The sequence below is a fragment of the Harpegnathos saltator genome, unplaced genomic scaffold, assembly GCF_003227715.2.
Source record: "Harpegnathos saltator strain DR-91 unplaced genomic scaffold, Hsal_v8.6 scaffold89, whole genome shotgun sequence".
Classification (NCBI taxonomy): domain Eukaryota; kingdom Metazoa; phylum Arthropoda; class Insecta; order Hymenoptera; family Formicidae; genus Harpegnathos; species Harpegnathos saltator.
This window is the reverse complement of record NW_020230716.1, coordinates 681,019-707,203: the sequence shown is the minus strand read 5'-3', so window position 1 is coordinate 707,203 and position 26,185 is coordinate 681,019. Positions and strand designations below refer to the sequence as shown.

General features: G+C 43.0%; 3 protein-coding genes across 5 annotated transcripts; all 3 read left to right on the top strand.

The window, feature by feature from the left end:
- Positions 1–531: 531 nt before the first annotated feature.
- Positions 532–13,889, top strand: LOC105181858 (transcriptional enhancer factor TEF-1; the record flags this gene model as incomplete). The annotated part of the gene is made up of 6 exons (XM_025307499.1): positions 532–708; positions 7,247–7,402; positions 10,381–10,596; positions 11,045–11,271; positions 11,419–11,656; positions 11,877–13,889. Coding segments are annotated over 6 exons (1,128 nt in total), but the record flags the coding sequence as incomplete, so codon positions are not given.
- A 3,666-nt stretch (positions 13,890–17,555) lies between these two features.
- Positions 17,556–19,325, top strand: LOC105181859 (HIG1 domain family member 1A, mitochondrial). The gene is made up of 3 exons (XM_011138905.3): positions 17,556–17,710; positions 18,648–18,775; positions 18,860–19,325. Exons 2-3 carry the CDS (start codon positions 18,688–18,690, stop codon positions 19,045–19,047), a joined length of 276 nt encoding a protein of 91 aa, XP_011137207.1. The 5' UTR covers positions 17,556–17,710; positions 18,648–18,687; the 3' UTR covers positions 19,048–19,325.
- A 665-nt stretch (positions 19,326–19,990) lies between these two features.
- On the top strand, positions 19,991–25,068 carry LOC105181860 (uncharacterized). 3 transcript variants are annotated; one of them, XM_011138906.3, is made up of 11 exons: positions 20,243–20,316; positions 20,715–20,859; positions 21,421–21,543; positions 21,669–21,868; positions 22,149–22,358; positions 23,521–23,692; positions 23,768–23,834; positions 23,906–24,065; positions 24,156–24,293; positions 24,481–24,594; positions 24,717–25,068. In XM_011138906.3, the coding sequence occupies exons 1-11, from the start codon at positions 20,243–20,245 to the stop codon at positions 24,937–24,939; spliced, it is 1,626 nt and encodes a 541-aa protein (XP_011137208.1). In that variant the 3' UTR covers positions 24,940–25,068. The 3 variants fall into 3 exon arrangements, with proteins under 3 accessions (XP_011137210.1, XP_011137209.1, XP_011137208.1); XM_011138908.3 differs by lacking the exon at positions 22,149–22,358 and having other exon boundaries at positions 19,991–20,316; XM_011138907.3 differs by lacking the exon at positions 21,421–21,543 and having other exon boundaries at positions 19,993–20,316.
- Positions 25,069–26,185: the final 1,117 nt, after the last annotated feature.

Genomic DNA, 26,185 nt, shown 5'->3' with positions numbered 1-26,185 from the left:
GAACTCACTCGATCGTACGAGTTCTTGATCACCGTTAATTATAGGCGAGTCGATTTCATTGAACATCTCGAGCCCCTTCTCGAGAGAGAGAGAGAGAGAGAGAGAGAGACACTCGAAATAAAAACATACACGCGCGACCACGAGTGTCGTTATCTTCCATCCTCGATCGTCGTCGGTCGAGCGCGGTTGAAACACCGGTTGGCTGTAATCTATTTTGCATGTTGATTGTGCGAGAGCTTAACCGATAATCCAATTACATCTCAATTTTTAATCGTCTATCATGAAGCAGCGATGAGAGAGACGCTTCCAGCTCCACTGCGATTTTCTCGCGAGACGAGCGGGATGTATCATCGCGGCCGGTCGCTGCGCGAATTCTTCGTTTATTAATTATGGCGATTTACATCCGCGATCGTATCGCGTCGTATCGATCGTCGTCGGCGTCGTTGATCGGCACGTTGATCGACGAGAGAGAGAGAGAGAGAGAGAGAGAGAGAGAGAGAGAGAGAGAGAGAGAGAGAGAGAGAGAGAGAGAGAGGTCTCCCCCTGATTTCTATACGCATAATTCGTCGTGTTGCAGGTCGCAACGAGCTAATCGCCCGTTATATCAAATTGAGGACCGGTAAGACGAGAACGCGAAAGCAGGTGTCCTCGCACATACAGGTCCTCGCGAGAAGAAAACTCCGGGAAATACAGGCGAAACTCAAAGTGGTGAGTAAGAAACGTGTACACACGGCTGAGCCCGTGTGTCTTCTGCCGATCTGCGTTCTCATTATCGTTTTTTTTTACAGCTGTCTAATACTCCACTTTTTCTTTTCCTCTTCTTTTTCTCAGTATATACATATATATCTTTTTTGTCCTCACACGCTTTTCTCAACGCCACATCGAATCCACTTAACGACGTCTCGCGCGCGGCCGTCTCTTTCGCGGAGGGGACAGCGGAGAGGGAAAGGAGTGATCTGGTCCTTTTTCGAAGGCTCTCGTCGCGCGATTTCCTAGGCCGCGAAACACGATGATATGTTGTGACTATCGTGATAACGGACGCCGCGCGGCAACGCCAGCGGCGGCGTTGGTTTAACGCGACGCGTTGTTATGATAATGATATATGAGACAAACACGGCCGATCATTTATTTAAACGGCACTGCGATATATTTGACGACACGTCGCGTCGTATCGTCCCGATAGCGGCGCGTAGATAAATATGAGGTATTGCGCGCGTGCAAACTCTCCGGTGCTCTCCGGCCCGGACAACGTCGAATCGATAATTCGAGCCCCGCTCGAAGGCTCAGACGGTCTCGTGTGTTTTTTTCTCTCTTTTCCTTCCGCAAAGCGCGCGGCCCCGATTTATACCGGAAGGATGGGCAACAACACTTTCGCACGCGCGAACAAACACATCTATTCTTTCTACGCATTCTTTTCCTTTTCACCTGCAACGAGATATCCAACGGGACTCGCGTACATGCGAGGAGAAAGAGCGAGAGAGAGAGGGAGGGGGGGAGAAAATTGTGAGAGAAAATTCCTCATATAAATGATTTCCTATTCCTTTGTCGCTTCGCACGACGATAATTTCGAGAGGCGCAAGAGGAGGCACGTGAAACGCGGTGTGTTAGAATAATCGAGATCCTGTTGTAATTCGCGTTTCGCAGTACCTCTTTCTCTCTCTCTCTCTCTCTCTCTCTCTCTCTCGCTCTCTCTCGCGCTCGGTCTCGCTCACCCCGCTCGACACGGGCGCGCCGAGCGGTAATATTAAATCGCGATCGGCGTGCGCGAACATTAGCGAGCGACGAGCGTTGCGGAATCATTTTCGACGAGAGGGAGAGACACACACGGGATATCGTATCGAGGAGCATTGCCGCGGGATAAATCACGCGTAAAAATGAACCCGGGCCCGTTTAATCAACAGCTGAATTATTAAAGCGATTCGCGAACAATTGCGCGCCGGTTAATAAATCAAAGCGCGGCGCGGCGCAATCGGTGGTGGTGCCTCCATTTCGCCGTTGGTCGGCGATACAGCGGAGTAGACAGAAGGTACGATCGGAAGGGAGAGAAGGGGCGAAGAGAGAGAGAGAGAGAGAGAGAGAGAGGGTGGACGGGTTGGGAAGAGAGAGAGAGAGAGAGAGACGGGAGAGAGGAGGCAGGGACTATTGTTTATACAGCATCGGTCAATATTCGGGATAGAAAAGAGTGGAAAAACAAGCCGCGCGTGTAAATTAACCGTACGATTGCATGCACTCCAGTTTGAAACTCTCGTTCGGTGGGAAAAAAGCTCCTAGTTTAATCGACGGCGATAAACCGAAATTTTTTTTCGGATATTCCGCGCAATTTAGACGCGACTACGCGCGGCCGAACGGGCGAGAGCGCGCCCGTAAGAGAGACAGAGAGAAACAGAGAGAGAGAGAGAGAGAGGGGGGGGTGGAGGAAAGGAGGGAGGGAGGGAGGGAGAGAGAGGAGCCACCAGATCGTTAAATACAATTTATCGATAGCGCGCTTATCCGGCGAATGTGCCGCGATCGTTAGATGTAATTTGTTAATTATCGCGTCGAGCGTGTTTTTGCGTTTCGTCGCGTTTCGCCATCGATTGCCACAACTATTATTACCACGCCATCAGCACGCTATCGACACGGAATATACACGACGTGTATCAACGGCGCTCCCCCTTTCGCTCTCAGCCAAAGGAGAAAAAACTATTTTTACAAATTTCATTCGCATCCCCTCACACCCCCGGCGGCGGCGGCGGCGGCGGCGGCGGCAGCTTCTGAGAAACCGGCGCCGGCGTCCCTCCAACGATTTTAATTACGGCCACGACGGTTCGCGTAATAAGATGTCGCCGCTTTCCTGCGTGTGCGCGCGGGCTCCCATGGCGATGCCATTTATGAAATACTTGCGCGGCTTTCCGTTTTTAAGCACGGTCAGCCGCAGCTGCGACTGCAACTGCAGTGGCCGCATACCGCGAACATTATTCAGGAGAGCAGCCGGCGCGACCACGGAGGAGGAGGGGGATGGGCGAGAATGGAGAGAAGAGAGGAGAGGTGAAGGAGGAGACGGAGGAGGAGATAGGGTCCACTGGGGTCCACCGTGACGTAATTTTCTGGTTTCCGCGCTTCCCCCGGACGGGGAAGAAGGGTGAACCCCCTCACTCTCGCGGCTTTTGCTTGTTGCTCGGAGAGGGTCGCTTACCCCTGCGGCCGTGTCGCGCGATTTATTCGACCAGGAAGGGAAAGAATTTCGCGGCCGGCTCGTGCTCGTTCTCGTGTTTCGCGCAACCATGCCGCCTTATGCAAATCGCTCTCCCTACTTCCGCACGCTGCGTGTGCGTGTGCGTGTGTATGTGCGCGCACGCGCGCACACATACACACATGTTTTAACGAGGCCGACTTGGACGAAACTGTTTGCTTCGTTGAAATAACGCGCGCCCGCAGACTTGGATCGAATCGACGAGGTGAAATTGTTGGTTGCAGGTTTTGTCCTTGTGAGATTTCTCTCTCTCTCTCTCTCTCTCTCTCTCTCTCTCTTCCTCTCTCTCTGGTAAAAATATTGTGTGCGACCGGCACAAGCGCAGGCAAATTTGCGCGTAATATTAACCAGGAGCAGCACAGCGGCACGGGGAGGATATTCTCTTTGCACATTTTCCCTGTGAACCGCCGCTCCTTCGAACGTCCTCCTCCCCGCCCGCGGAACGGTCTTACCTTCGTCGATGTTATCGCGCGCGCCCTCCGTTATCTTCTGTCCCTCGTGCGTTAACAATGCGCGCGGCGCGTATCGCGTTTTACGCAAATTCGGCCACGTATGCTCGCAAATTTTACACGCGGCGCCGCGCCCCTCAAACGAGATTACGCCGACTATCACGGTCTATCGAGATCGCCCGGTCGTTTTATCTATTTTGGAAATAATTGCACCAGGCATTACGGCGTAATTAATTGTTGCGGTGTAAACGTACTCCCGATAACGGGGCGCGGCGGCGAGGGGGGATCGGCCGGAGCGGCGGGAGGGCGAGGAGAGGGAGTGCCCAAAAACGGGCGAGCGGCGTTTCAGAATGTCGATAAACATGTCCAACCCGTTACCCGCCCAATCCTCTGCATTCCTGGCGTGTATTCGAGAGATGAAGGGCAGGAGAGAGCGAGAGACAGAGAGAAACAGAGATAGAGAGAGGGAGAGAGACAGAAAGAAGGAGAGAGGGAGAGAGAGAGAGAACGGAGGGCGGAGGATGGAAATTAAAAAAAGCGACACGGACTGCACCCTCTCAATTAACCGAATTGATTTTCCGCTGCAAATTCAGCGCGAGCTCCGCACAACGTGAACAACGTGGTCCGCGCAGCGAAATGGACTTTTCGCGGATAATCGATGTCATCCGACATCCGCGAAAAAAAAAACGACCAGCGCACGAAACACCCCGCGCGCGCGCGCGAGACTCGTGCCTGATCGGGAAAATTTGTCGATCGTGGATCGCGATCTTACGCAGTGACAAGATCGTTTCTCCTTCTCTTCTTCTTCTTCTTCTTCTTCTCTCTCCCTCTCCCTCTCTCTCTCTCTCTCTCTCTTTTCCTCGCGTCTGGAGGAATCTCTTCTAACAGATCGCCGTCCCTCGGTTTTAATTAACGAACGAACGGCTCGCCGACGAAATTACGAAGAAGTCGCGATAACGTGTTACGCGATAGCCCGCTAATTGCGAAATGTGTTTCACCAGGGGGCTTCGTCGTCCCCGTTAATCGTCGCCGCCGTTGTCGCGACAAGTCTGGTTATTGGCGCGACGATAAGTGCGCGCGAAGAAGGACACGCGTGTATGTGTGTGTGTGTGTGTACTCGATACAAAATGTCGCGGCTCAATATTCCGTCGTCGCGCGATCGCTCCCTCCCATGATAATAAGCACGATGGTTACGCAATTATTCCGTAATTAGTCTTCCGGGCATTAGTCATTAATGGCGCGAAGTGGTGAAAAGAAGTCGTGCCGTTTGAACTTTCGACGCCCGCTTTATCGTCCGTCTCTTCTCGCTCAGACTTTTCGCTTCTCGCCGATTCATTCTCTGCTCTCACTGCATGCATCCTCGCGCGCAGTTCACTCACGTTGAATCACGCGACATTGTTGTCCCTATTTTAGAAGATACATCTCACACGTATCACTTTGTAAACAAAGCTTTGTAAACAAAGCGACCCGAGTTTCAGCCTTCTCCGAGCTATTAAACGTCTTCATTCCCAGAATCATCAGAGAGGATGAAAGTGTACAAATGAAGTCTAAGTTAAATCAGCTTCTGTTGCTGAAGATGAATTTGCGTAAAATTGCCCGAAAGAATCTCGACAAAATCTCTCGAGACCTCTCGAGACAAAATCTTCCGAAGTCTACTTCCACGGCTGAGAAACAGGTCGCCGAACGCGTAGATGATTGACAATCTCATTAAACGAAATTCGTCTTCGAATTGGTCGAAAAATCTACGATAATAGGAACAACAACGACGACGGCGGCGACGGCGACGACAGCGGCGGGTCCGGGAATAGCCAGCCTGTGTATGTGTGTGTATACGTGTGTGCGTGTATATTTCAACGGGAACACGCGATGGGCGTAAACAACGTCGGGGAGCAAAATGTAACCCGTGATTTTCGGTCGCGCACCGTCACTAAATTCTTTATTGCTCGCATCGTTACGGGCTGCGCTTCATTCCGGCCGACGGCACTCGTAGTGACTCCTCCATTACGGATTTATGAACGAAATTGAAAATCCCCGCACACGAGGGGACGGGGCGAAAGGGGGACGGGGTGCAGGAGAAGCGCGAGGGTAAGAGTTGGGGAGGAGGGGTTGGATGTGACGGTGGCGACGACGGTGGTGGTGTGACGCTGCAGCTACTGCTGGTAGTGGTGGAGGTGGTGGAGGTGGTGGAGGTGGTGGTGGTGGTGGTAGTGGTGGTGGTGGTGGTGGTGGTGGTGGTGGTGGTGGTGGGCAATTTTCCGAACGTCACGGCAACGAACCACCTCTCGTTCGCCTCGTCAGCGATTTTCGGTCGGGCGCTGATTAAAACGACGGCTTTCCGATAAAAGCGCCGAATTCCCGCGAATTTCTGTTGCAACCGGACTCGGCGGCTGCCCGTTGTTTCTGCAATCAACTGCATTGCACAAGCGGGGCCGCGCGCGCGCGCGCGCGCACGGCTCGCGATCGCCGATCGATTTCATCTCTCGCGTGCGACGCGCGCTCGCGCGCGCACGATGGACGGGAACGCGGAAAAAAATAAAATACCGGAGAAAAAAGGGGACGCTGGTAATCGCGCGCCCGGAACGGCAAATTGATTCGCATCATTGAGAATGTTACGAATTTATCCGCCGACTGTTGATTGATATCGCGAGTCCTGGATGTCGCGAATTCCCCCGATTTTTCGATCCGTCGCCATCACCACCACCGTCAGCATCGCCTCCGCCGCCGCCGCCGCCGCCGCCGCCAACGCGCGTTTGTCCCTCCACGAGAGGTGGACGATGGAAAAATTGGCGCTTTGAGATTTTTCGGAAACACCGAAGCACGGATAGAGGGATGGTCGTGGATAGATGAAAAACGAAAATGAAGAATCTTCGCAGGGACTCAGTGGAGCGCGCGCGCGGCATCGCCTCATTAAGAGAGATATTACTAATATCTGGCATTATCTGCGTCTCTATTCTACTCGCGCGAGAAACGCGTCTAACCCGCGACTGATCCGCGCAGATTATGAGCCGCGAATAAGCCGACGACATGTCGTGGCTCTAATGACACATTCTTTCACCACTTTGGAGTCGATTTGTCCTGAATAATTGATCGTCCTAGCGGCTCGAGACGAAGCGCACGAACGAGCGCGAAATTGCTCCCCAAGTGGGGAGAGGCCACCCTCTTGCTTCGTCTCGAAGTCGAGTCTCCCCGAACTTCTCATTCACATGAAACTCGCCGAGCATCGCGGAAAGATCTCGGATAGTGGAGATCTTCCCCAACGTCGTCGAACAACGTCGCTCGTCGAAGAATCTGTCGTTAAGGGAATCGCGCTCGACCGATTTCTTTTTTTTTTTCTCGGATATCCTTCCGATCGTTCGAGGGCGATCTCTCTGACGTAGTCGCGCTTACGTAATGGAGTCGCGAAAGAGGATCAGAGCATCGTTTCCAGAAGAGCACGCTCTTCCCCTCTCAGACGGCACGATTATACACAACATCTCTCTTAATTAATCGCCCCATTTTATCGCTAATATGACGTCTCTCTAACGTCTCAGGCGTTGCGTTGGTAATCGGTCTAAAAATTTGTCAGGATCATGCAACCAAGGAGAAGACGCTCCAGACAATGTCGAACATGTCGAGCGCCCAGATAGTATCAGCTGGAAGTTCGATACACAACAAGATGACCCCCGCCCTCGTGGGGCACCTTGCCCTTCATGCTTCCACCCCTGTCTCCTATCCCGGAGCGGTAAGTCCTGATCACGGTGAGAGAACGCGAGAGGACCCCTCGACGGGGCGGTGGGGAAGAGAGAGAGAAAGAGAGAGAGAGAGAGAGAGAGAAAGAGAGAGAGAAAGAGAGGAGATAGATAGGAGAAAGAGAAAGACACACACACACTCTTTGTCGGCCTTTCTCTTCCACAAGAGCCACGAGCTTTGGGGCTGGTGATACGCGACGACGAGACGCCGTGTAACTCGCGGACTCGTTTAATTCACCGTAACGACAGCGGCGGTCTCGCATGATAAATCGAGCCCCTCGGCTCGGCGAATCACGAGCGCGAAGCGAGCTCTCGGACTCCCTCCCTCGGGCTTTACACGATAATTATTGCGCGTCGCGTTTCTTCCTCGGGAGGACCTTTTAATTGGATTCTCGTCGATCGTCCTCCCGTTTCGTTTGTTTCCGTTTCGACGTATCGAGAATGCGAACGACACAACGACGAGCTTTGCGGATTTCAACGGAGATTCGTCAGGCCAGACTTACCGTACGATTTGGAAATATTTGTGCGTTTCAGCCGATATTTGTGAACGTCCTTTGTCGACGAGCGAGTCGTCGTCGAATTAAACTCCCGTCCACGAGGGAATCTGCGCGAACGAATTATTCGGGAAGAAGCGAAATAGTTTGTTCCTTGTCACTTTGACGCGATCGAACGGTGCGTTTGGGAGAAGAGATATCGAGGGAAAAGGCAAAAAGAGTGCATGATGACGCGACTACGCGATGACGTGTGCGCGCTTAAGAATTCATGTTCGAAATGTTATCGGAAGAGCCTCGCACGAGAGGAACTCGCACGGAAAAGCGTCTCGTCGTCTCTGAAGATACGAACTTTACTGTTGTCATCGGTATTGCCGGTTTGACCGGTTCTTCTTCCTCTTCTTTTTGAAGTTCGTGACTGTTCCTAACCGCTTCGCCCGATAACCGCTAATAATCCGCCTGTGGAAGGCAATCACCGCCATGTGGTTTGTCAACTGACCTGCAAGTTTTGTGTCTCGTGAGAGGGTTGAGTGCGATCAAAACGCGATTCGTCATATCGCGGTAAAGGCGTGACAAGCGAACTGCGCTCACTCGCCACTATATTCCTCTCAACGTGTTTGCAGCCTCTCTGTGAAACGTACACGTGAAACATACGATCTACATGCGGAAAAGCGTCAAAAGTCGGGTAAAAGTTGTAATTAGTTGTTCACGTTTAACATTGGCTCTCAGTGTCGACCGGCGCTTGAAAATACTTTCGTATTTTCAGATCGCACGCGCGCGCGCGGTCCAGTCGTAATTATTCTTGTCTCGAATAGAAATCAGCCAAGACAATGGAAGTTGAGACGAGGACGGTGCATTAACGATGATTCGTGCGAATCAAAGCGTTTTCATTCCCGCGTAAACCGAATGAATATGGATTAATCGATCGCAGACGGTGGAAGAGCTTTTCTCGTGTCCTCTTTCTTTTTCTTTTTTTTTTTTGTGTCTTTCAATTGTATTCACTTCCTCTCGCTTCTTCTGCTCTCGCGTCGTGCTCTTTCTCTCTCTCTCGCTCTCTCTCTCTCTCTCTCTCTCTCTCTCTCTTTCTCTCTCTCTCTCTCTCTCTCTCTCTCTCGTGCTCTTCGTGTCTGATTGAGAGGAAACAAAAGACGAAAACAAGAAGAAGATACAACAAGAAAGGGGAAAAGAAGGTGGAGGAGAAGAAGAAGGGAACGAAGAGAGAGAGAGAGAGAGAAGAGAGAGAGAGAGAGAGAGAGAGAGAGAAGAGAGAGAGAGAGAGAGAGAAAGAACAAGAGCGACGAGAAGGGCGAGAGCGAGGATGTTTTCCGTAAAACCTCGATACCGCGAACTTTCTACTCTTCATAGCGAAGGCTTGTGCGTCAAAGACTAACCATCCCTCGCAAAAGCGACGTTCTCCCGCTCTCTGCTGCTACGCCCCTGGGGGCCCTTGTTGTGTATTGTTGAATTTGTCCGTTGCTCTATCATGTACATAATATACATATGTATCGGCTGGGCACGTACACACACCCACAAGAGCACGAGCGCACACGCACATATAACAGACACACGGGGTGCATATTCATAAAACAGTGGACGTATCTGCATAACGAGAAACGTCGTTGTGGCTTACTAAACTATCTCTCCTTCTTTCTCTTCGCGCAATGAAGCTACCGATCTTTTTATTGTCCATGCTCTCGCTATTGTTGTTGTTATTATTGTTGTTTGCTGTTGCTGTTATTGTTGTTGTTGTTGTTGTTGTTGTTGTTCTCTACTACTCGCGTTTATTTGTTCCATCGTTTCTTGCCGCACACCTTTTCGCGACTACGACTCGCACCGATCTCGTGTATCTCGCCCGAGGTGCTCGATGGCTCACGGAAGAAGACGGAAAACGAGAAAACGGTTTCCTCCTGCGCACGCGACAAAACTCCTCGAGGCTCCTCCTCGAGGCAGTTTCGCGTGACTTTTCTCTTCTCTTTCTTTTCTTCTTGCGCAACATCGCGACTATTTAGCGGGAAATGCGCTCGATCGCCCGAAGACGACGCGCGGCTCGCGAAAATCCCGATCGACAGACTCGTGAGAGAAGCGCGGAAAATCGCTCGTGCGATTTTCACAGCCGAGGGCAACGTATCGATTGTCGATTCGCTTCTTTGTATCGCGACAGTGTTAATGCGATTACACGACACAGCGGCGGGACGGCGCGCGCTGTTGTTCGAATTTCGCGTCGGTGCGCGCCCGACAATGAAGCGGGGCCCGTCAATTATTTAATCCGCCGGTCGAATCCGGTTCGGAACGGCGGAGCCGTGTTGTTCGTCGTTGTTGGCCGTTCTGTTAACAAACAACAATCGGCCGACATCTGTGCGCGCATACCTGTGTGAGTACAAGAGTTCGCGCGAGAATGCGTCCGCTGCGCTCGAAACCGCCGCGACGTCATCATCGCGCGACGCCTTTAACCCCGAGTCGCGTTTCTTGCGCATTTCCAGCAATTCTGGCAGCCAGGACTGCAGCCGGGAACGTCTCAGGATGTCAAGCCGTTTCCTCAGCCCGCCTACACCGGGAAACCGGCGACGGCGGTCTCGAGCGGCGACATGGTCCAGCCGGCGCCGCCGCCGCCGTGGGAAGGACGCGCCATCGCCTCCCACAAGCTCAGGCTCGTCGAGTTCACGGCCTATATGGAGCAGCACAGAAATCAGGAGATGGTGAGTAGAGGAGACGGAGTCGAGATGGAGGAGAACACCTGTGAAAGCAAAAAAATCGCGCTCATGTAAGGTGGTCGAATTTATTCTCATGGAGACTGACTACGAATGTCAATTGAACAAGATGACCCGGAAGATCCCTACGACATTCGTACGTAACATTTTCATCAGGTGATATCCGAGATATGTCCAATAATGTGTACATTAAGATCGCTTGACTCGAAATAAAAACAAATTTGAATTTGAATTTGAACGTTGAGATCTCTCGTGTCACTCGGATCAAGCGATTAATCAATCGCTACCCGCGGCGCCACGTTCAGCTCGATGACGGATATTTATGAGGAATACGTCATCAAGGAGTCGAGTTTTTCTGTTCGCGGTTAAACGACAATGACGAGCGGACGGAAAACATGCTATTGTTTCACGCGTAATTCCTCTTTTTCTCTTGCAGTATCACAGGCACTTATTCGTCCAAATAGGAGGGCCTGCGGTCTACGGAGACCCTCTAGAAGCAGTCGACATTAGGCAGATATACGACAAATTCCCGGAGAAGAAAGGCGGCCTGAAGGAGCTGTACGATAAGGGACCTCAGGCGGCTTTCTTCCTCGTTAAGTTTTGGGCTGATCTCAATACCAACATCCAAGACGAAGCTGCTGCATTCTACGGCGTCACGAGCCAGTGAGTGACGTTTGCCTGTCTACCTATCTGTCTTCGCGTCTCTCTGTCTCTCCGTATTTCCGTTTTCGTCTCGCACTGATTGATCTCCCCGCGATACTACGTGTACGTGACGAAACGTGTATTTAATTATTTCATTGTCATGACTAGGTACGAGAGCAATGAACACATAAAAATGATCACGTGTTCGACGAAAGTGTGCTCCTTCGGCAAGCAGGTGGTGGAGAAGGTAGAGACGGAATACGCCAGGTTTGAGAACGGCAGGTTCGTCTACCGCATCAGAGAATCGCCCATGTGCGAGTACATGATCAATTTCATCCACAAACTGAAGCACCTGCCGGAAAAGTACATGATGAACAGCGTTCTCGAGAACTTCACTATCCTCCAGGTACGTCGTATGAATGCTGCCGGCGGCGGCGACCTCTCAGACAGGGGAGAACGTCGTTCCCCGAGATCTCGCTTCCAGCGAGATAACCCAATCGCGCGAGAGAAAATCAAGGATATAAGTTATCTAAAGTGCCGTAATGAGTGCGATAATCGCGGGTAAAAGGCGAGCGGAGCGATAATGATGACATTTTACTCGACCGTGTGCCTCTTTCCCGTTTCAGGTTGTCACGGATAAGGACACGCATGAGACATTACTGTGCACGGCATATGTGTTCGAGGTGTCGACGTCCGAACACGGTGCTCAGCATCACATATACAGATTGGTCAAAGACTAGCCTGCTTGAACTTGCTCGCCATGCAGCCATCCACCCCCATCAGTGCCTACCATCACATAAAGATCATCCATACGCGTATACACTGTACGAACACGTATACAGGAAACACCGACGCAAAAACGAGACACACACGACGAAACATATACAACCACATACGTGAAACGAACACACGTGAAACACGACACGACGCATCGATACGTGGGTGTAAGACACACACACACACACACACACATTTACACGGGAAGATATTATTCTCGCGCCCAGGCGACTTTCCACGGAGGATATTCGCACGATGAAAGCGAAAGAGGCAAGATAATTAAGATAATATAACGATAATAGGAGAATTGTCCCTTGTAAACCCTTGATGCGTTCCAGCAAACGCTTTACTTACTTTACTTAGGAAATTTAAGAACTTCTGATACAGTACCGTGTACAGTAAAAACGCGTCTTTCCCGAAGCCTCTACAATGTTATCCTTTGAGAATTCTCACGCGTTTCCTTAATATCACGGAGGATATATTCCGAGACTCGCGAATAATCGCGAATTTTCCGTGGAACGTCTGGGGAAAAACTCGAAAATACACGCGTACACCGTACGTGCACGTACGACAGAGTACTGGCCAGCCCGAGCTTGAGTTTGATTCGAAGTTTATATACCTTTTAATAAATTATTGGTCTAAGAGTTTGGACGCGTGTTGCAGGATGGCATCTTTGTACGTGCAACATGCGCAACGTCTTCGAGGCCGTGCTGTCATAGTCGTTGCTTGAAACTTGTCTGGACTGAGAAGTTTCCAGTAACAACTAAGATCTAAGTCTAACGTGAGCCCGAGATACGTCGCGCGCATGTGCGCGCACAATTGTAAATTTTATAATACAAATAGATATAAACGTATAGATATTTTATGACCGTGGTTCGTCATCCATCTTAATCGACGAGTCCGATTCGTCTCGGGATTTTAATGTATAATAAAAGGGATGAAATAAAATTAAGTTAAAATCGACAATAAATTTTGGTGTGAAAATGCTTATTAAAAGGAATAAGCATGTACCAGAAGCAAAGAGAAAAGAAAAAGCAAGAAGAACAAAACGCAGAAACAGACTCTGACCTCGGAAAGGCATGGTACCAACATGATCTAGTATTATAGTTTTATTATTAAATTAGGCGATAGAGAAACCCCCGACAAGACAACACTGATACACAAATATACATATATTACGTACATAAGGATATATATGTTAAATATTAATGCAATGATTACGATTTACATTGTTATAAATGGTCGTGTATAAAGTTATCTAAGTGATTTCTCTCTAAGTTTAAAAAAAAAATGGAGGTTTAACCCGAGAGATATGCCATTACGAAGACGTTTTAAGTATCCTAAATTTACGATTGTATCATTCGTATAATTTTTACTAATTAGATATCGAGAAGAACGAAAACACACCATATACACACGCGCACCATACCATACGTTTCTTTGAAGCTTCTTCGCAGAAACGCTTCTCTTGTCTATATTATAATATTGTGCAAGAATTTTTATCATTGTCGGAAGACTCTCGCTGCGGCGTTCTTCATCACGCGACCCGGAAGAACGAATGATGATCACTTTTATACGTTTTTAAAAATCTTTTAAAGCGCACCTACTAATGTGCAAACCCACCCACTCTTAGGCAGCGACACTTAGGTTTAGAGGGATGTGTTTGTATTTCGTATAATCGCCTTACTTTGTATTCTAAGATCATTTTCTATAGTTCTTAAACGCAAATGATGTTTCTTTTTCGTACATAGCGTACTTTGTTTGTTTTTATCTTTCTACCACTTATAAAGCGATGTATCGGATCACGAGAATTTACGGATAGAAGCATAGGCCACCGTTACACACACTCACGCATCCACACACACACACACACACACACAAACGGAACATAGCTATGTAATAGAGACTTACAGTTAGAGTTTTCTCGAAAACCCGACCTTGGCATTTTTTCGCTGAGAGAGACTATATAGAAATCTGTCTCACTCAAACGTAACGCGAGACGTGTGACGGTTTCTCGTAATGTCTCACACAGACGGCTCGTATTCTCACATTACAAACATGTCGTCTGCGATCGTCTTATTTCAATAGCGCTTTATAATTTTTAACTACAAGTATTTTTCAAAGCGTCGATAACGAGACAACGCTTCATGTTGCAAAAACATTTCGTACTTAATAATATATTTTACGCGTTTGGACATATTCACACACATACATGCATGCACACACATACACATACACCGAACAGATACATATATACATACATACATACATGCATACATACACATACACACACGCACATGGACCATGGAACTTACATACAGAGATTTTTCATGAACTCAGTGGCAATTGTTTAAACAAGTAGAGGACCACACCCTGCAGTTTTGATCTTATTTAATCGCATCTCTCATATAGATTATTATGCGTAAATGCACAGCAACTCTTTTTACTTATTCTTTTATCCGATCTGTTGTGTGTTCCCGAAACAGGACTTGCCTATCGAGCGGTGAACATTAACATAAGCGAGAAGAGATGGTTATATGTATATTTTAAGGAGATAATATTACTTATTGTATTCTTACTTTAACTTTTACGGAACAAGTGGCAATGTATTTTGATCTCTCTTTTAGTCAGAAATATGTCGCTTTTTATTTGGAGTGAGAAATGAATTTATACTATTACGGTTGACCGGAAGTATAGAGAGGAATTTATATTTAATCGCGATACGTGGATGTGTTTTTTTTTCTTTTTTTCCGTTTAAATACTGGCAGCTTTCAATACCTTTTTACTTATTATTTTTATTACTATTATTATTGTTACCGTTTTTCTTTCGTCTCTCGTGTCCTCATACGATAGACCGAATCCGTTCTTGACTTATCGCGTCGATGCAAAATTCGCAAGAAATCGAGCGTGCATATCAAGTGAGAATCGTAACCACGGCCATGCTATATATATATGGATAAGTTGTTTGTGATGATTTTGCTCGTTAGTGCCCGTCGCGAAAACAAAGCGCTTCTATTTTTTGCAATGAACAAATCAGCGTCGCGTGGTTACATATTGGATCGCACGGAGATCCCCGTTCTAATCGAAACGCGATTCAAGATTCGCGAGAAATATTGACTGTCTCTCCTACGGACTCGTCTTATTTTAAAAATAAATACAAAAATCTTTATTTCACTGACAATCTTGATCGTTACATGATTGTCCAACACACGCGTTTCGAATAGAACAGAGTTCGTCTGTGGTGCGTTATTAAAACGACAACCGTTTCTGAAATCCAAACCAGCGCAATACTTTCGGAAGATACTCAAAGATTGTTCAGTTTGATCGTGTAGATTCTTATTTTGTACGAACATCCATAGGAAGATGGAGTATGAAATCGAAAAAAAAAAAAGAAAAAAGGAGTACCGATACTAATATTATTAACATTAACGAGTAATGATTTTAAAGTAAGCGAATTACATTTGTAAGGAAAGATTATGAAAATATATATTTATCTATGTCTTCTGTGAAGATAGAAAATAGTACTCTCTCACTCTATATTGATGATGATAATGATGATGATGATAAAGATATCGGTAAACGAGACTCGACAAAAAAGGAAAGATACAAAATGCTGAGATAAAGGAGGGAGAAAAGAAAAGAGAGAGGAGAAAGAGATATGACACTGCACTCTGTACACAACATTACATGATACGATCGATCGAGATTGACTCGGATTTGTTAAATATCTTTGTACATATTTACACGAAGACCATGAAAAATTGTTCAAGTTCCAGCAACTGAATGTTTTCGTATTGTAAGAAGTATTCCTCCCCGCGAGAAGAGGGAAAGCTATTTCGCTTTGCAGCTCGTTCGAACGTACTCGGCCTCACGTTCGTCGAAATACGTCGCGATACGCGTCAGATAAAAAAGAAAAGGAAAAGGATAAAATAATTTCCGACAAGATATTTTCATAGAGATCGTACTCTGTCGATTTCTTTCTCACGATATGCGATTCCACGGCGTCAGAGATTTTCGTTGTGTTTACGTCTTAATTTTTATCGCCTGTAATCAAGCTTTTCGCAGCTTGTCGCGACTCTGCTAAAATGTCGGTACGCAATGTAATAAAACGATGGAGAAGCGCGAGACTCTCTTAATTATGTTCTCCAGCGTGTACTCGTCTTGTTCAATTGACTCTCATCTCTATGAAAGTATTAATTGCGAATAAGCGGCGCGCGCTATCGGCTCGTCAACAATTTATTTCGACAAAGAATCCCTCGGACAAAAAAACTCGCGTTTTTCTCCCTGAAAATTCTATTTATTCATATCCTGGAACTGCCATATCAAAGAATTGAGCTTGATTGTAAAGATGACTAAAAGAAAATTTAAAAAAAGCTATTGATCGGATGAGAAGAGGAAAAGGAAAACACAAGAGAATCTACCTGTATATTATCATAAATGAAACGAAATGAGGATCAAAGTAGTTGTTTTAACGAGTAAATGAGAATAAATAAAATGATATATCATTAAAATTAGAGGTTTAAAAATATAATAGAACTCAGTATATATGTACAGTATTTGAAAAACATGTTTATAATTTGTATGGAAAAAATAAATGATTGATATAAAATGGGAGTATGTTTTTATTATATCTGCCGTACAGTCTGTCATTCCTTGTGTAAATAAAAAGTTTGAGCCGTTTTAAAATTACGCTGTATGAAAATTAAAATGTAGCTTGCTTCCATGTCGTATTACTCGAAAATAGGGAAGTCTTTTGACTTACCATTGAGTTATATGCGTAAAAATAAAAAGGCCGCGTTTGTGATGCTGTCGAGTCGTACATATCTGAAGACAAAATGGTCGTCTAACCCGCCGTTGTGTCGTATTATTTAAAAAAAATGTAGCGGCTCTTAGCGGAGACTTGGGAATAATAATAACGGGTCATGTCCTAACGAACGACCGTTAAAAATAACGAGTTAAGCTATGTAGAGAAGAACCTACTCTGTTTTTACCTGTAATTCCTATTAGTTCCAAAGTCTCCACTACGAACCGCCACCATCCTATGCGAAGAATCGAAGTGATACAAGTCAACACGACAAGGTAGTCCGACTCCATCTTTGAAATAGCAGATAAAACGTCATGAATACCTCATAAACACGGAATCACGTTATTTTTATAATAAACCAAAGAAACACGACAGATCAGAGTAATCTTTATCACCGACGAGACACCGACGGTGGTGGTGGTGGTGGTGGTCGTCGTCGTCTTACGTAAGTACTATCGAACGCAATTCTAAAAATTTATAAAAAATACTTGGTTTTTTAACGGCCGGTAAAATTTTCCGATACTTGAAATTATGGTTCAAGTCTCGGCTAAAGAGTACATTTTACCGAGACTGGAGAACTCCAATAAGATGGAACTTTAGTGGATTGAGCGACTTTTGTTAAAAAACTCTTTATGAACGATCCTCCTAATTACAAATATCATAATTGTAAGATAATTTTACTATTTTGATTAAAAATGAAAAATGCCTTTGCTTATTTCGTTAGTCTCTACAAGAGGTCTCTATAGACCTTTAAACGATACATATATCATACTCGAGTACAATATCAGTATGTAACTACTATGACTTGGTTCTCGAGCGTCATTGCTTCACGTCGTCAGTAGAAGCAGATAGAACAAGTGTTCTGCTAGATACACGAAGGTGAGTGAAAATCTCATTTTTACGCGGAAATACTAATTTATATAGACATGCCTCAATCGCAATTATTTCCGTACGCTAATTAAATTATTAACTGTCTTCTCTTCATGTCACATGCTCTAAACAGTTGTCATGTGATTTTAAGGACCAAATAGTAACATGAATTAATACTTCATAGATATTCGCGATATAATTAAAAAATAAAAAATTTATACCTTTACGTTATAATCTGCTTTTGTTTCTAAGGGAGTTTTCCGAAGGTGAATTTAGGTTAAATGTCAAAAATTTCTGCTCAATTAAAAACGGCAAATTCTAATGATTAGATAATATTTAATATCTCTACTTTATCATTGAGAAATTCTTTTCTCACGAATAAATGGGGATAACTCGCCTACGCCATTCCTTTGTCAATTGTACAGCACTAAGCGAGTTAAAAATGAATGACAGTTGCTTGACGGTTCATTGCCGCGACCTTGAACCTATATGACGCTAGAGATTAATCAATCGCGATACTATCTGGAGAACGTAAATTTCAAAATTGATTTAAATTCGGACAAAATAGCACTTTATATACTTGACACTTGCGCCAGTATATATGTATATGTATACGTACATCACTTGCGGAAAAGCAGATTCGATCTAAGTAGCAATAATGAATAATGACGAAACACTTATGATGTAACAGCAAGGTAGAGCATGTCGATCCGAAAATAATTCGCGTGATTATAAATTGGTTATAAGTTGCGCAAAATTGAGTACAATAATTTCATATATCATTCCAATTTGATGACCAAAATTGAGAATAAAATTTAAATAGCAGTGTGACATAAACAAATAACATAAGGAAATGCCTCTAATCTGATGGCTGTAATTTATTATAGCGAAATTTCAGATTGATTAGCATTTGATTGGCATTTTATATAATCAAATTTTTTTTCAGATTGGCAGAAATTAATTAACACAATTTTTTCTCTTTTAAAATGGCCGATACTAATGATGTACCTATAGATCAGTCTATATCAGATAGATTTTTAGAAAAGGGACGTAAATCACCGTTCCTTATAGCAAGTATGTATGCATATATATGAGTAAAAATAAATTTAACATTTACCATCGGTATATGTCTTATGTTTATATTGCTTGTTTAAACAGGTTTAGTAAGCTTAGCAGGCATTTGTGCTTATGGCGCTTACAACTTTAAGAAGAAAAATATTAGCACACAGTTCTATTTAATACAATTGCGTGTCGCCGCTCAAGGAACAGCGATTGCCTGCTTGACATTTGGCATGGTTTACCATATGATTAAGAAGCATGTATTACATGATAAGAATGAACCATAACATAATTGAAATATAGTTCACATCTGTAGTTTAATTGTCTTTCAAAATGATAAATGATAAAAAGTACATGCGAAACAAAACCAGCTCAATGTGAAAAAATTATTGTATATGAAAATACATGACATATAATTTATTTTATTACATGTTACAGTTGTCACTTGTAGCACAGTTAGTAATTTTATTTGAAGCTTCATCTTTTTGATAATTCATAACAATACAAATATTAATGAGATGTGTAATTTCATGTTTATTAAATATAGCTCTGTTGTATTATATCACATTGCTAAAGATATATTTTTTACTGTGTAGAATTTTCCCGTGATTGTGCTAAGGTTGCCCCAAAAATTATTTGAAAATTGCGAATTTATATTTAACTTAATAGATGACAATTCTTGTCTCAAATATTATATATTTAATTCGCCGATAATTAGTTATTCTCTCTTGTGAGTATTATTAAAATAAAACACGTTTTCATATAATGCATCTATTTTCTCATCTCCCTTTTATTTTATTGTATAAAATGCCTGCCGCACTTGTAATACATATAGAATACATACAGAAAGGGGAGATAAAATTTAAAGTATTATAAGTAACCATCACGTTGCAATTATGCTCGCATATTACATTTTTGGTTTGGTTCAATTGAGGAAATTACAATCGCAAATCAGACTCCCCAGCGATATTTAGCTGCAAGAAAATTGCAAAATTTTTGAATAGAGTTTGAATCTACCTGACACCCTGTGCGACGTACGACGCACTTTCGCGCATTCTCTGTGCACAACAAGTCACTTTCTCATGAACCAGACGTAAACATCATCGCGTATTTAAATCCAATTTGGATTTTATGAAATTAGTGCACGAGAGTTGCACGTGTAACATGACAGATGAGACATGTCAAGAACGATCGTTCGTTCTTGACTTATATGTGCAATCTATTTTTAGCGGAATACACCTTCATGGAAATCGGGGTTAAAATGGGATTTAATCGCTCCCCGGAGCGATCCGAGCGAGGGGCCGGTTCAGTGGAACGCCGTCGCAAGTCTCGTATCGGTCTCGCCCGATCTCGCTGCTTCGTCGTACGAACGTGACATCGCAGCGACGTCAGATAAATGACGGTGTATAATAGCGAACGCGTGAGAAATCAGTGATACGTAATAGTTCAGCTGTAGTTATCCAAAACACGAAACGCGGAAAAATGGCGGAGCAAAGTGACAGGAGTCAATTACCACCCGGTTGGGAATGCAGATACGACATTCGCAGCGGTCGTCCGTACGTAAAAAATGCATCATAGAATTTCGTTCCTTCTGTTATAATTACTTCACCCGAGTAAGCACCCCTGAGAACAAAATTTTCCTGTACCGATAGAGGATCAATGTCGCGCAAAACTTACCGTGTCGTTACCGATCTCTCTATGCATTCGAAGTCCGCAGGTTCTCCAAAGTAAACGAACGAACAAATCGTCAACGTATGTGCAATGAAGGGAACATTGACGAGAATTATATTTTGCGCGTATTAATTAATTTACATGTAACCTATAGGTGTCCTTTCTTTTTCTCTTTTTCTCTCTAATGAGCGCGTTAGTTTTAAAAATACTTATTATCGAAAATCGATTCGCACGATGTTCTATGATGCAAAAAATTTAATTTGCCTTATTCGACGACTTACAGATATTTCATAAATCATTTCAATCGTACTACAACATGGGAAGATCCCAGAGTGAGGTACTGGCAGTACTCGCAGTATATACAAGCTCAGAACTCGATGGCCCTGAGTTCAGCTACTACCACTACCTCCCAAGATATTCCTATGCAGGTCAGTTAACAATCAGTTTAAGTTGCTTATATATATATATATATATATATGTGCATAGCAAGGTCTCGCATAATGCAGCCAATAAATCCATCAGAAGCTTTACATATACTATTTGTATATAAAAATAAAATATATCATATATTTACTTTATAATCAGCTATAAAATAATTCTGGGTGAAAGAATATCGTATTGAGGAAAAATAAGAGTTTTCTTTAGTTAGGAGCAATTCAATTAGATATATATGTGTGTGTGTGTGTGTGTGTGTCAGATATATGCAAATTTCATATATATCTAACATCTAATTGAATTGTCCTTAATTAGATATTGAGAAAGCAATATAACATCCAATATTACAGTATTATTGCCTGAAAAATAAAGCACATTATGCGAGATGTTGTATGTGTGTAATAAATATTCATGTGCTCTTTCTAAATGTGCAAAAATATGTCCTATCTTGCACTTAAATCACATCGCATATCATTACACTGTAAATGTATGTATTCTTGTGATATGCACACGCTGCATTTGGATAACACACACAATATACTACAAATAAATAGACCGGAGGAAGCGGAGGTGGTGGGCACTTAAGTTACACAGGTGCTCACAGAGCACCACAAATCTATCCAACACCGTCCCCTTATCATAATCCACAACTAGCATTTTTACCTCCCAGTGGACAGGTAAGTAGATATCAATATCTAAATCAGTCCTATGTTCGTGAGGCATGAATGTGTTTGCCAATCAACTGTTATGAGTGCGTTTTTTCCTCGATCGATTGCGTAACCCGATTTCGAAATATGTGCAGGAGCTGAAAACTCCGTTATCGCTGAAATCCACCAGCGCGGTGACAACACGATTTGGCGATTTGACACTGGGATCACCGACTCCGGTGAGAAACACGGAGACGAGTTTTACTCAAAATTCGGACTCCGAGTCACAAGTGGCGAAAATCAATGCTGTGTTCCCGACCGTTTCCGACACGCATATTCGTCTCTTACTGAAGAAGTAAGTTAACCTGTCGCATAAGATAAGGCCTATCTATCTAAGCAAGGTCATATCTCGAATTCAATTTACTCACACTACCTAACATTCTCATATAATATAAATATTAATATCAGTACAAATATCGACACGATACACGAAATATTATAATGTACGTGAGACACAAGAGACAGTTAATTTGTTCAAGCTGTTGATCGAGTCTGTCCAAAAGTCTCCCGTCACTATTTCTCTAAATTAGCACTATGTTAAATGCGGTGCTAAGTCGGCAGCCAATGTCTTTCAGATACCATAACAGAGCAGCTTTGGTCATGAGTGCTCTTCAAGTGGAAAAGAATCCTCTTTGTGCACCAGGACCGTGCACACCTGTGGGAGTGCATTCGCATTATGCGATCCCGAGATGGCGTCTACCAGCTCACGCTATACACGCAGCATTAACATTGAGTCCGCCTCGCGGGGTCCGGCCAGCCCCTAACTCCCCAAAAATGAAACTTAGGTTTAATCCATATTTATAATTTCAGTCTCTCACCCAGTCTGGATGCTAGATGTTGATATCGTATTTTGTAATAGCTCTAGAAATATACCAGACGAGGAGCACTGCCTTCTTTTTTATATTTCTGCAATTGTCTGGTATATTTCACACATTTACACGACATTGTTGATATTATGTAGCAAATGGCATGTATCAAAAATCCATGCATCTCCTTAAATAAGTTCTAGACACTAAGTATTCGAGATGCAATGAATTATCTAAATTGATCGATTGTTTCAAAATTAGTTAATAATTTTGCATATCGTGCACGCGGTGTAGCAGATATATAAAGTAATTTGAAATGTAGACTTGTCATTAATCTCTCTCTTGATTTTGTTATGCTTTTGTTGCTTTTAAAAAAAGAAATAATGTTTTATTTATCATCTAGAGCAATAATGTCCAATTTCGTGATATCTGTTATTTAGACTTTTATTTTATCTTTCAGTTTCTTCCTGGTTTACGATACCGTACATGTCGGATAGTATGAAATTTACACTGTCTAGAATAGGTTAGTTTATTGATACCATTTTTATTTGACGTTTAGTGGCACAAAGAGTAAAGCTTATATTGTCAATTAGATGTTATTGTCATGTTAGTTGTATCTTTACAAAAAGATCTCTAAGGGAATAAAAAGGTTTTTACGTGTATCATCGATAATATACTGGTTTCACGCCCGCGTATATTAAGTTTGAGGAATTATTTATGATGTCAAGAAAACTTGTTTATTCCAAAATGAGACGAAATTCAAGCATGATGAGTATGTACATGTGCATTATGTCAAAAATAGATGCTCATGAACGCGCAGAACAGTGTAACCTTCGTCATGAAGGAGGGAGAAACTTTTATCTTGAACATCAATCACATGCACATACCACGAGTAATGTTAATCATCGATCCTTTATGTGTTTACCAATTTATTACATACACGAGTCACGTTTATAGTAAGATTTATGTTTAGATGATTTCGTTTTAGTAACAAAGTATAATTTAAATATATTATGTGTTGGATAGTACATAAAGTGCATAAAATACGCAATGCATTATATTATGTTTGTATGTCGCGTATATAGTAGTGAAACGTTTGTATTAAACATTTGTATTAAACATGCTTGGTATGTGTGCACAGGTACCTGAAAAACGTATTTCCAAAAGCGGACGAAACGATATTACTTGAAATATTAGAACAGAGCGATAACAACGTGCAGAAGGCGTCCGAGAGACTAATCGATCTAGGATACGAGAAACGCAATCCCACTCTTCCTGCCAAGGCTCTGGCGAAGAAAAAAGAAGAGGAACGGGTAATCGCGAATCTCGCATATGTAACGCGTTTTTCGCATGGAAAAGAAAAGGGAAAGAAATTCTTGTTTTTACAGGCTCAAAACGAACAATCCGCGCCTACACCTCCGCCCCGAATGAAAAGTACGGAAGAGAAGAATAAGAGTACGTTTTCCGTAGTTTTTGTTTCTATTCTGTTTATCGAGTAAGTGTGTTACACAAGGGAAATGTTTCAGTGAAAGCGCGTTTAATGGAAAAATATAAAACGGTGCCAGATCGAGTGGTGATGCTTGCCATGGATAGCGTAGATTACGACGAGGAGAGAGCAATGCATATATTAGATATAGTAGTAGCGGAGGAAGCTACTCGACCAATATGTACTTCTAGTAGCCAAAGGTAAAAAACTTCGGCTGTTTTTTCGATGTGCGCATTTATGCGGAAACATTTTTTGTCTCTTCTTTCATTATTTTATATCAAACATTGTAGTAGCAGAAGCGACGAGCGAAAAGACAGTCCGCCGGTGACAGAAGCTATAAAATTAACAGCTTCTCCGATTAAGAAGATAAGTAAAGAGGGAGAGACTGAAAAGTCGAAACGGTCCAAAAATAAGACTGAGATACCGAAGTAAGACGTTTTGTTTCAAGACATTTCGAGTAATTCTAGAGAATTTGTGAAAAATGTAACTTAAAATATTATTATTAAATATTAGTCATACTCTCATTCTCCGCGCGGACCTTTGTGTAAATATATTATTACACTCCGGCTCCATGAATGATAATCTTTATTAACAATGTTTTATGCGTTCCGTTAGAGTTTCACGTGGAACCAGCACTACGGAAGACAAAGAATATAAATCCCCTTATTTGACCAAACCAATTGGGTCAAACTCAGATTTACCAAAGGGAGCGAACAACGATCTACTATTGTACGTTTGAGAGAATAATCACTAGCAGATTATCGATATTTTATGACATCTTTGCGTATATTAACGGAAAATTTAATAATATTTAATTTAATAAATAAAAATAACGGAACGAAAAATTTCAGGCCGGATTACGCGCCATGGTCGGGGCCAGATCCCAATTTATTGTGCAAGCAACCGTTCTCGAGATCGCTCGCGATAGGTCACGACGGGAATTTGCTCTCTACGAATCATTGTCTCGCTAAGGGCCCGCAATCCGAATTACGGAAAGGACCAATAAGGGGTTTGGCTCAAGGTTCCATTTATTCGCAGAGGAATGTAGCTAATACAGAGAGCCGCGGTAAATGAAACATGTGCAATTGTTTCTTTCTTGATATTTTTACGTTTGTTAAATAGTAAGATTTTTATCTTAATTTAGTAGCGACTGTACAACCGTTGCGAAAAATTACCTCAAAGAAAGAGATAGAGCGAGAACGTTATTAATTTTATGTTATTATATTTTATTTTATATTACTCATATTACATGAATACTAATCTATTAATTTTTACGTTGTACTTTATTTTACTTCAGATTTATATTTTGTTGACTATATTGTAATAAAACGAATTTATTTCTCTATTTTATTTATATTTATCGCAAGAATAATTTGCTTATAAAGAATAATATAGAGGAGAGGAGGTTTTTATACTTCCGAAAAATTATGAATTTTGAATAAAATATGAACGCATAAAATGCGTTATACACATCAATCTTGCCAAAATTTTTGAGATTAGTCACTGTAGGTATAACGACATGTGTGAACATAAATAGTGATTCAATATCGAGATATTAAACAATTGCAGCAATGAGGGGTCTAAAAGCAAGCTATTCTTTTAGACGTTCAATGTTTTAGCCGCATTACACCGAATACATACATACAAACCATGTCAGAAAGATGTATAGGAAATGTCAGATTTTTGGGAAATAATGCAGAATGATTGGAATAAAGTGTGGTGTAATATTTTCCAGTGGTAAATACACTATTAGATCTTCCTCATATACACACGCAATTATGCTGTATATCTCGCAGAATTCTATATTCTGATACACTAATGACATAAAATACTTACTGCATAAATTACACAGCATTTTCACTTTTGACATATCTTATTGAGTCTAATGTTGTGTCCATAAAATACGTCGAAGTTTTCTTAAAACATATTTGAGTATTATATATTGAGGAAACTTTAATAATTTGATTCTGTAATTATATATGTGGTTAAATTGTCTAAATAGTATGTAACAAAGTCTTTTTTTAACTTTTCCATAGATATGGTTAGTTATAGATAAGTTTAATAAAGACTTTGGCGTATTGTTCATCGATAATTGATAGGACCAGAAAGTCTCGCGTTTTCCCGGAAGCGTTTTCAAGTATATCTGTGCGGCCACTTCTGACCATCGATAATACTTTGAAACGATTTCGGGGATCATTAACTTACAAGTCCTAGTAATTGGTAATAATTTTACATGTGCTCGTTAGTGTAATGAAAGTACTCTGCAGTATTAATATTTCTTTAAATACGCATAATATACGTTGATTTTATCGAATAAGTA

Coding starts and splice junctions, on each gene's coding strand:
- LOC105181859 (XM_011138905.3), top strand. CDS start 18,688: ATGGCCGATACTAATGATGTACCTATAGATCAGTCTATATCAGATAGA. Junction 18,776..18,859: donor ATCACCGTTCCTTATAGCAA/GTATGTATGCAT, acceptor TTGTTTAAACAG/GTTTAGTAAGCTTAGCAGGC.
- LOC105181860 (XM_011138906.3), top strand. CDS start 20,243: ATGGCGGAGCAAAGTGACAGGAGTCAATTACCACCCGGTTGGGAATGC. Junction 22,359..23,520: donor TCCCCAAAAATGAAACTTAG/GTTTAATCCATA, acceptor ATGTGTGCACAG/GTACCTGAAAAACGTATTTC. Junction 24,066..24,155: donor TGTACTTCTAGTAGCCAAAG/GTAAAAAACTTC, acceptor CAAACATTGTAG/TAGCAGAAGCGACGAGCGAA.